We start from the raw sequence: 9,907 nt of genomic DNA on the forward strand, positions 1-9,907 counted from the left end.
TGGGGCCTGAGGGTGTGGGCCTCACGGTGTTGGGGGGCTGAGGGTGTGGGTCTCAAGAGTTTCATGGACTGAGGGTGCAGGCCTCTTGGTCTGTGGGCCTGAGGGTGCGGGTCTCAGGGTTTCGTGGACTGAGGGTGAGGGTCTCAGGGTTTCGTGGACTGAGGGTGCAGGTCTCAGGGTTTCGTGGACTGAGGGTGCAGGCCTCTTGGTATGTGGGCCTGAGGGTGCGTGTCTCGGGGTTTCGTGAACTGAGGGTGCGGGTCTCAGGGTTTCGTGGACTGAGGGTGTGGGCCTCTTGGTGTGTGAGCTCAGGTCCTGGCTGTGTGCTCTCAAACACGCAGGTGCCCTTATCCATGAGTGGGGTCTCCAACTAGCCCTGTGGGCCATGTGGGCTTCCCTGGAGGTGGTGTGTGAGGACGTCTGGGGGTGCGACATCTGGTGCCAGAGTGTGGAGACAGCACCCCCAGGGGAGGGTCTGCCCCGTGGGCTCTGGGATGAGGGTGTCCCCTGAAGTCCACAGTCAGGTGGCTGAGGGAACAGGATGGGCTCCTCGCAGACCCTTTCACCGACCACCCACATGGTGAGGAGAGGGGCCAGGCTGTTTATTAGCATTCCTGGAGGGCTCACGGCCTGGGAGCTGCGGCTCATTTGGAAGGCGCTGGGTCCTGCGCCCAAGTGGGCTGTTTCCAGGAGGGCCCACTGGAGGGAGAAGGGCTGGCTGGGGCCGGGAGGCTGCCTGGTTCTGCCTTTCAGGTCAGTGGCTTTCCTGCCCCTAGGCTTGGGGGACCCTGCCAGAGTCTGTTTGCTCCTGATCATCCTGACCCCTTGGGGGGCGGGGCCCAGGTGAGGGCCAGCAGGCAGGTCACAGCTTCTTTTTGGGGCAGTGCTGCAGGGCCTCCCTCAGGGCCTCTGTCACGAGGTCCACATTCTTGCGAGTGGCATTGCAGCCCATGAGCCCGATCCGCAGCACCTGGTGGGGGGGACATGGGGCAGGCCAATGTCAGCCTCCTGCCTGCGGCCCACCTCACCGTGACCGAGGGCTGGCCAGAGCCACCTGGGTGAGGACCACCCACCCAGTGTCCACGAGGGGAGCTGAGAGCCCCGTGCAGGCCACAGAGGAGACCCCAAACGCCTGGGCCAGGGCAGGCTCTCGTCCCTCTGTACCCGCAGCGCTGTGGGAGGGCGGGTGGTGCCTTGGAGGCCTGTCCACACTGCCGCTCAGAGACACAGCGGGCACAGGCACGGGACTTAAAGGTGGCCCACGTAGAATCATCAAGGCTGCACCCGGTGACCTCAGCAGGCTGGGTGGGAGCAGGGCGGGAGGACTTGCTTTGCTTGGATGCCCCTTGGAGAGCAGGGCCCTTCTAGATGCTCCTATCTGGGCTCTCAGAGGACCCCGGCCTCCCTAGACCTGGTGACAATCCTGCTCAAGGAGGGGTGTCAGGTTTGGTTTCTACAAAAGGCCCTCCAGGTGCCCTCTCACCTTCCCCGTGGAGGGCCCGAGGCCCCCCGTGATCTCGATGCTGAAGCGGTCTATGAGGTAGCTGACGATGTCCCTCCAGTCATAGCCGGCGGGCACAGCCACAGTGGTGACCGTGGGCAGCCGCAGCACCTGCAGGAGGGGCCCGCTCAGCAGGTGGGGAGAGGCCCTGCACGGGCCCGAGGGACAGCTCTTGGCCAGGGCCATCTGCCCCGGCTTCAGGTTCTAGAGGGGCCAGGAGGAGAAAGGGCCTGGAGGGAACAGGGTTCCCACCCCTCAGGAGGCGGCGGGGGATGGGCAACCTCTCCCTGGGAGATCACAGGCCTTCCTGAGACCTGGCATCGGAGGCCCGGAGCTGTGACTGCTCCCTGGCCCCGGGGCCACACCACTGGGCAGCTGCCCCTCGTTCTCAGGACCCAGCGTCCCCACTGAGGGGGCTGGGCAAGAGCCCCTCATCCTTCCCCATGGGTGCAGGGCTGCCCGCTGCCGGGGCCTCCTCACCGGGTCCTTCACGAAGAGCCGCAGCCCCAGCGCCTGCAGGCGCCCGTGCAAGTACGCCGCGGCCTCGCGGTGCTGGCGCCAGCTGTTCTCCAGGCCCTGCGTGGGAGATGGCACCGGTGGGCAGTGGCACGGGTGTGGCGGGCAGGAAGCCCCGCCCTCTGCGGCGCAGGGGGAAGGGGCTGACTCGCTGGCCTTGGTGCAGGGAAGCCTTCAGACCCTCCAGTTTAGATTTCCCCGGAGGCAAAGCCTGAGACTACCCCAGGGCCAGGAGGAAACCTCTGGGTCTGAGAGAGCCGTGGGGGGTGGGGTGGGGTCTGCCTGTGTCCCCTGGGGGAGAGAGGGGGAGAGCACCTTGCCGCAGGGAGGAGGTGGGCAGGGAGGAGGGGAAGGGCTGTTGGCCACACAGGGCCGGGGTGGATTAGGGCCAGGGCTCAGGGTCCCCGCTCCCCCATCCTGGCATCCTCCCCAGAACCGCTCCTGCCTCAGCTCTGGACGGGCGAGCGGTGGTCCTTCCAGCCCTGGGCCTCTCAGTGCCATCACCTCTGGTCACAGGTCCTCCCGGCCTCCCACCACAGCTCCCATGGCCACCCCAGGTGGGACCCCGGGGCAGCAGGTACTCTTTCCTCTGGCTACCCTGCCCATCTTCCCTGTGCATGTGACCCCGCAATCCACACTCTGCCAGGTCCCCGAGCCCGCCGCCGCCCTGTGCCCTGCCGGCTAGTCCTGCTCTCTTCCTTCTCCGCCCAGCTCACACCCCCACCCATCTTTACGCCCCAGAGCCTCTCCCTGTGAGTGCTCAGCACCTCGCCTTCCTGAGGGGTGTGGGTGACGTCTGGCTTCCGGGGGCACCCGGCACTAACCCAGCCCTAGGCAGTGGTTTTATGAGTAGACCCAGGAGGCCAGTGTGGCAGGCATGGCCCTGCAACCTCACGGGAAGCTGGCCACAGCCCAGGAGCCCTTCCTGGACTCTGGACTGGTGGCTGGCAATGGGCCCCACAGGACAATAGGACCCAGATGAAAGTAGGTGGGGCTTCCTGTCTCGTGTCCTGCAGAGCCACTGGGCCTGCGTACTGACAGTGTGGACACTGCAGTGGCCAAATCAACCCCGGGTCACAGCCAGCCGCGCCTGCTCAGCTCTCGCCCTGCCATAGGGGCTGGACCAGCCTCCGGGACTGCCGACCCCTCGCTGTCCATCCACCGCCCACCTGCAGGCCGCACGCCTCTGCCCGCTTCCGCCTCCCCTTCTCCCTGCCCACCTCGCCGGGCCTCACTTGCTGCCTCACAGCAACAGAAGGGATGGAGCGTCCACACCTGCCTCACTGCTGCTTCTGCCCCCTGGGCTCTGTCCTCCCGGCCGTGCCCACGGCCAGTGTGCCTGGGGCCCCGCCCTCTCCCCCACCCCACGGAGGGCCTCCCTGGCAGGCTCCCTTCCCTCCGTGCACCAGGGACATTTCCGTCTCTGCAGGCTGCGCCCGCGGCAGTCCGGCCGGTGGCCGTGTCTCTTCTGGTGGGAGTGCCGTCCACGCACCTGCTCTGCAAGGAGGGCCAGGCCCTCTCTCAGGCTGTACAGGCTGATGACGGGGGTCGTGTGATGGTACCTGGAAGACATGAGGGGCTTCGTCCAGCACCACGGGGGGGGCGGGGGCAAATGGGGCATTAGCTCTGTCTGCCCCAGCCCCGACAGCACAGGCTCTGACCACAGACCGGCCTTCTCCACCGGAGTCCTGTCTGGATTCAGAACGTTGGACTGGGAAGGCAGCTGCGTCTGCCAGGGAGAGCACGGCTTGGTGTGGGGGCCGGCTAGGATGCAGTGGGCAGCTGCAGGGGCAGACACGCGCCTGAACCTCCCCGCCCGCACTCCCCGCCTGCACCTCCCAGCCACCACCTCCCCGCCCCTCAGCCCAGTGTGCCCAAGTAGCTAGCAATGGCCCTCCATGCCCACTGGGCTAGGGCACCATTCCTGGCGCCTTGTCCCTGTGTGTAGCATAAGGGGCCTTGGGTTTATGGCCAAGGTTGTCTTTTGAGAGGGGGGAAAATGAGGCCTGGGAGTGGGGAGATATGGCAGGGTCAGGCCAACAGTGCCCGAGGGTGCGCTGGGACTTCTGGGGAGGACAGTGTTTGTGGAAGGGTCTGGGGGCCATGCCCCTGCCCGGAGCCTCGGGCCAGGGAACCTAGGGTGGGGCATTTGGTGGCCTGCAGCAGGCGAATTCTGGGGCTCTAGTTGGGGTTCATGGGGCAAGGAGGTGGGGGGCTTGCAGAATCCCTGATCGCAGGCCTCTCAGCCATGTCCAGCACCCCCGCCCTCGTGTCCCTGCTGGGCCTCACATCCTGGGCTGGCCGTCACAGCCCCAGAAGTTGGCCAGGCACTTGATGTCCAGGTAGAAGGAGGGGGGCTTTGTCTTGCGGGAGTAGATCTTGTTCCTGGGGAGGAAGAAGCCGCCTGAGCCCTGGTCCCTCAGTTTGGGCTGAAAGCCAGGCGGTCTGTCGGCTGTCCTGTTTCACAGGAATGAGATGGAGGGGCCCCAGGACGGCCTGCCCAGCTGCATTTGTGCTCAGGGGCCAGTGTGGGACCAGGCTGGCTGTGGGACCCTCAGCTGTCCAGTCCTGCTGACCCTTGGGCCCAGGCTGCACCTCTGCCCACATGGGTGTGACCCCGCCATGGCGGCCCCGGAGGCCGGCTCCCTCCACTCTGTGCACCCCTTTCTCTCCCCCAGGGTCAGATTTCATTTCCTCATCACCCAAAGGTGACTGCTCTCAGGCCCCCAGGCCAGGCTTGAAACTTGAAATGTGTCCGTCTCCACAACGCCAGGTTGACCAGCCAGCCCGGGCCTCTCCTCAGGCTCCTGAACACACCCAGCTGCCCCCTTGACCCTCCCTGTGGTCCAGCAGGCACCTGGGTCCTCCCCTTCCAACAGTGAATTCCTGATGTCACCCCGAAGTCCTCTCTGTCCTGGGGAACGGCACCTCCCGTTGCCAGACTGCAGCTGGATGAGAAGCGCCTGTGAGGCCTGCCCCCTCCCCGACCCTTGCCCAGCCTGGCTCAGCATCTGGACTCTAGTATGGGAGGTGAGATGAGGGCGGCAGGGGACACCGTGTGTGGCCCATGTGTCCCTCGGTGCAGCCCCTGGAAGCTGAGCCAGGGTGGAGGCTGTGTGGAGGCCGTGTGGGGCTCTGGGCCACAGGCCCCCAGTCCTTTCCGGGCCACTCCTTGGTGTGACGCTGGGAACTCCCGGAGCACCAGACTCTGCGCCCTGCGCATGCCGGAGGCCCTCCCCTCACCCGGCCCCCCACTCCCCGTGAACGCAGTGCCTGTGGCCCCCCAGCGCGTGGGGAAGAAAGCACCAGGTGCTGGGGGAGCCGGGGAGCCCTTCCTGCCGGCTCCAGCCCCTCCCGCCTCGGCTCCCTGAGCGGGGTGAGGGGCTGTGGGTCACTCACTTGGCAGTGTCATTGAAGGAGAGGAGCGAGGTCCCTGGAGGGGCGTTCAGGACCTTCTGGGAGCCCGAGTACAAAATGTCGATGCCTGCAGGAGGGCAGTTTGCTAGGGACGGGGACCCCACCCCCAGGCAGGCCAGTCCAGCGCAGTGCCCTCCTGGCTAACAGGCTGAAGAGCTACAACCCCACCAAGAATCCATGTACGATGGCGGGGAGACGCAGAAGGGAGTCCTGGGTTCCAGTCTCCACGCTGCTGCATGGCTGCCACGACCTCAGCCTGAGCTTTTGAGCGCCGCTTCTCCCTCCACTGTGCTCGTCCCAGGGACAGCCCTGCCACCCCTGCACTGCACCCCTGGGCTCCTCCCCAGGTCCCTGCTTTCAGTAGCAGTGTGAGGGTCACCCCAGATATCCCTTCCTTCCTGCCTGACAACTCCCAAATCAGGAGGGGCTCTGTGGAAACAGGCTCCATGGAGCGGGCGGGGCACCTCGGTGGTGCGGGGTGCAGGCTCTCCTCCGAGAGTGGCTGGGCACGGGAGGTCCCTCGGCCGGCCTGGCTGAGGTTCCCTGCAAGGTGACCCTGACAGAGGTGCTCACTGCTATGGGCAGCCTGGCAGGGTTCGGGGTGGACGAGAAATGGAGCCTCTGGGGGTTGGGCAGAGGGGTCCCCTATGCCTGATTGGCTGGAGCCCTGCCCCTTGCTCTTCCCACCGCCCCCGCTATAGCTCTGGGGCCTCTCAAATGTCTCCCACCAGCAGCTGTCCCTCCCGCCAGCCCCCATGCCTGGATCTGACAGATCAGTGGAAACACGGGGTGCCGGGCAGTTTCTGGAGCTGCTCTTGCCCCAGTAAGCAGCGAGTTTCCAGGCCAGGTGGAGATGGGGCCGAGTCCTCACTCCAGCCAGGCTTCCTGCATGTGGAGTCTGAGGCAGCTCAGGCAGGGTAGGGCCCCGGGGCACACCCTTACCTTGCTGGTCCATGTACAGAGGGGTCCCACCCAGGGATGCCACCGAGTCCACCAGGAGCAGGCACTTGTACCTGGAGGGGCGGGGACGAAACTGAGGGCCCAGGTGAAGCGGGGGCCTCTGGAGGGCTCGGGCCCCAGCCTGGATGGGGTTTCTGGAGGTACCTCCAGAGCCTTAGGCTGGCAAGGAAGGGGGTGCCTTCTGCCACCGCCCAGGAGTTTGAGCCTTAGGCTGGCAAGGAAGGGGCTGCCTCCCGCCACCGCCCAGGAGTTGGCCGCCGCCTTGTCAGGATCCACTGGGACCTGTGACTCTTCCTTTCCCACCTGAGCATCGGTGCAGAGGGAGCTGGGGATCAAGGGAGCGTCACAGCCCTTGAAGGCCCCAGCTGCAGGGCCCTGAACCACTGCTGGAGAGGGTCAGCCGGGCAGTCTGGGGTCCCCAGGCATGGCAGGCGGCTGAGGGCCCGTGTGGACCCCAGGGGCCAGGGTGGCACCAGGCTGGGCCACCCTCTGCTGACAGCTGCTGGCCAGAGCCCGGGCCTGGTGGGGGACAGCAGCACCCTCGCCCTCCTCCACCTCCATGTTTTCTTGTTAAGAAAAAAAAAGACACAGAAAGTATCTCAGGCTGGTCGCAGGTGGGGCTGGCTTGGGCGTTGCTGCGCCCGGCCTGGGTTATGTTTGCGAGCGTTATTCACGGCCACGGCCATGCCGCAAGCTGTCCGGACTGGGACCTGCCGGAAGGACCCTCCCTGACCATGGAGTTTCCCTCCTCTGTCCTGTGCTCAGCCCTGCAATGGGACTGCTGGGTCCCAAGGGGCTCTGTCCCCATTTCCCAGGGGATTCCATCTGACTCCATTCAAGGCCCAGCCCTGTGCCCCCTGTGCGGGGGGAGGGAGGCTAGGGGAGGGAAGTGGAGGGCTTCAGGCAACTTTAGTGCCCTGGCAACCTTGGGTAGGGGTGGGGCAGGCCCTGGCAGGATATGGAAGTTCGCAACAAGCCCTCTCCAGCCATGGGGACAGAGGTCAGTGGGCACTGTGAGGGTGCCCGGCTGGAGAGCACCAGAGCCTGCCCCTGGACCTGGGCTCATCTTTAGACTCAGCCCAGAGCAAAGAGGACCTGGGAGGTGCCTGCACCCCACACCGTGTGACAGAGGCTGGGGTGGGAACCCGGGCAGAGGGACCAGTGCCCACCCCTCCCCACAGCCTGGCTTCGAGCTGGGCTCCGGCCCACCATGCTGGGGCCAGGCTCACCTGTGACAGAGCTCCCCAAAGCCGTCAAGGGGCTGCAGCACGCCGCTTGACGACTCTCCGTGGGTCAAGAACAGTAGCACTGGCTTGTGCTGGGCCAGGCCCTGGGGAAGCGGGGACAGCTGAGGGTGGAGCTCGGGAGGCGGGGGCCAGGATCCCCACAAACACCCTCCACGGGTGGTGCAGCTCCAGGGAGCAACAGCTGGGCATGCCTCCACCCCTCCCTGATGGTGTGCATGGGAGGAGGGGGCTGGCAGCATCTGAGCTCTGGGAGGACGGCTTTTCCAAGAGCAGGACTTTTGCGCAGAGAGGGAGGAGTGGCCCCAGCCTGCCGCCCTCTGTGAGGCCTGTTGCTGGATGGACCGAGTCCCCATGCTCAGGGCAGGTTGGGGCTGACTTCAGCCCACAAGGTGGGGTATCTTGAGTGTCAGGGAATTGCCCTGAGCCCCTGACCCCAAGCCAGCCTCCTGCCTCCAGCCCCTCAGGCCCTGCCCACAGGACCAGGCTCCTGACTCAGTTTCCTTGCCAGAGAGAAGCCTCCCAAACAGTCTTCCCACCACTCCCAGGGAATGGAACCCTCCCCTGTAGCCGGTCACCAGATGCTAGGATGGGCTGAGGGCCAGCCGTGGGCCCCAGCCTACTGGCCCTGACCCCAGCCTGCTGGCCGGCCGCTTCCCGGTGGTCCCTGACCCAGCATGCCCCCTACCTCCTCCACCTCCTGCAGTGTGTAGTGGCTTCCAGGGTCCTTGGTCATCGGGTGCACTCGGGCTCCTGGGGGCAGGACAGAGCGGGCCGTGAGGGTCCCGCACACACTGTAGGAGCCAGTGTTGGGCACCAGTGGCCCTGGTGAGCAGGGGGCCCTGTGAGGGCTGGACCCTGCCCACTGTGGCACCCTGGCCACCTGCCTGACGTGGAGGGTGGACTCTGCCCAGCGAGAGCCTCTCCGTGTGAAGAGCCAGGGCCATCCTGGCCGCTGGCTGTTGGAGCCCAGGCTCCTGGGGCACTCTTGACAGAGCTCAGCTCAAATGCCCTTTCTCAGGCCATGCTGACCACTGCCCCCCAGGCAGAGCATGAGCTCCCAGGGGTCAGGGCTGCACCCCAGGGCTGGCACAAGGAGGCCCACAGGCGTGATGGGTGAAGGCCAAGGGTGAGTGAGGCAGCAGTCTTGCCCTCCGTTGGAGCTGGGACTCCAGGACCAGGCCCTCATCTGCCCCCCTCTCTCTGTCCCTGTCCCGGGTGCCACTCACGGCCAGAGTTGTGGGAGGGGAAGAACCCTTGGCTCAGGGGACAACATGGGGACAGGGGAGGGGCCTGCTGGCCATAAACTGCCGGCATCTGAGCCTGTGTGCCCGGATGTCCCTTTGGGTCCTAGCCTCTGCTGATCCTGGCTCCTTCGGGGTCGGGACGCTCTCAGTGGTCAAGGTTGTGCATTAACCAGCATGGCCACGGTGGAGCTGACCAAGCCCACGTCCCTCAATGCCACGATCAATCAGTAAACCCAGGGCACACTCCTGCTCCTGCCTTTCTCCCAGAAAAGTGTACTCGGGAGGCGAAGTGTCTGTCCACACCTCTGCATTTTGTGGATCACATCAAGTTCCAGAAGGAATGCTGCTAAGCTTTGAGGGAAGGCTTCTGCTTCTGAAACCCCAAATCTCACCCTGTCACAGAGCAGAGCTGGTGCCCAGGGCCCTGGACGGTGGCCGGGGCTCTCGGGACTGTGCGCTGGGACTGGGGGCTTCCCTGCAGTGCCACCCCCTATGCACTCCAGAAACCACTCAGGGGGCTGGGGGTTCGGGGCCCCCGTGCTGTTCCCAGCATGTCAGAGTCAGCCCCTGAGTTCCCTGAGCCTGCCTGGAGGAGGCAGCGGGCTGGCTGGAGGCGCGTGTGGGAAGGGCCACACGGGGGGTAAGCGCTCACCCGGGGACAGGGGCTGCCAGCTTCACACAGAGGGAGGTCAGGGAGGCCTCGAAGGGTGGAGCCAGGGCCGTCCCCACCTGGTCCTCTCCCTTACCGAGGCGCTCCCCGATGTCTGCGGCTCGCTGCCCCCAGATGCCATTGACCCCAACCAGGAAAGAGTCGCCCGGCTCCAGCACGTTGATCAGGGCAGCCTCCAGGGCACAGTGTCCCGAGCCACTGATGGCCAGTGTGAGCGGGTTCCTGGTCTGGAACACGTACTGGATGCCTTCCTTGATCTCGTCCATGATCTGCGGTGGGTACAGGGTGAGACCCAGGCCCCCACCTCCCCGAGTGAGGAGGCAGTGACTGCCCCCCCACCGTCCATGATCTG

At 65.7% G+C, this 9,907-nt stretch overlaps 1 protein-coding gene across 2 annotated transcripts in view; it reads right to left on the bottom strand.

Moving 5' to 3' along the window:
• Nucleotides 1-553: 553 nt before the first annotated feature.
• The window catches only part of AGXT (alanine--glyoxylate and serine--pyruvate aminotransferase), a 10,370-nt gene continuing 1,016 nt past the window's right edge, over nucleotides 554-9,907 (bottom strand). The window contains exons 2-11 of one of the 2 annotated variants that reach the window (XM_017510732.2): nucleotides 9,632-9,824; nucleotides 8,327-8,391; nucleotides 7,624-7,724; nucleotides 6,377-6,447; nucleotides 5,417-5,501; nucleotides 4,307-4,402; nucleotides 3,510-3,579; nucleotides 1,982-2,077; nucleotides 1,484-1,612; nucleotides 554-970 (exon numbers count right to left, since the gene is read on the bottom strand). In XM_017510732.2, the coding sequence (XP_017366221.1) occupies nucleotides 863-970; nucleotides 1,484-1,612; nucleotides 1,982-2,077; nucleotides 3,510-3,579; nucleotides 4,307-4,402; nucleotides 5,417-5,501; nucleotides 6,377-6,447; nucleotides 7,624-7,724; nucleotides 8,327-8,391; nucleotides 9,632-9,824 (1,014 nt within the window). In that variant the 3' untranslated portion in view covers nucleotides 554-862. The other variant, XM_017510733.2, reaches the window with a different exon arrangement.

Source organism: Cebus imitator, unplaced genomic scaffold (genome assembly GCF_001604975.1).
Source record: "Cebus imitator isolate Cc_AM_T3 unplaced genomic scaffold, Cebus_imitator-1.0 Scaffold443, whole genome shotgun sequence".
NCBI classification, from domain to species: domain Eukaryota; kingdom Metazoa; phylum Chordata; class Mammalia; order Primates; family Cebidae; genus Cebus; species Cebus imitator.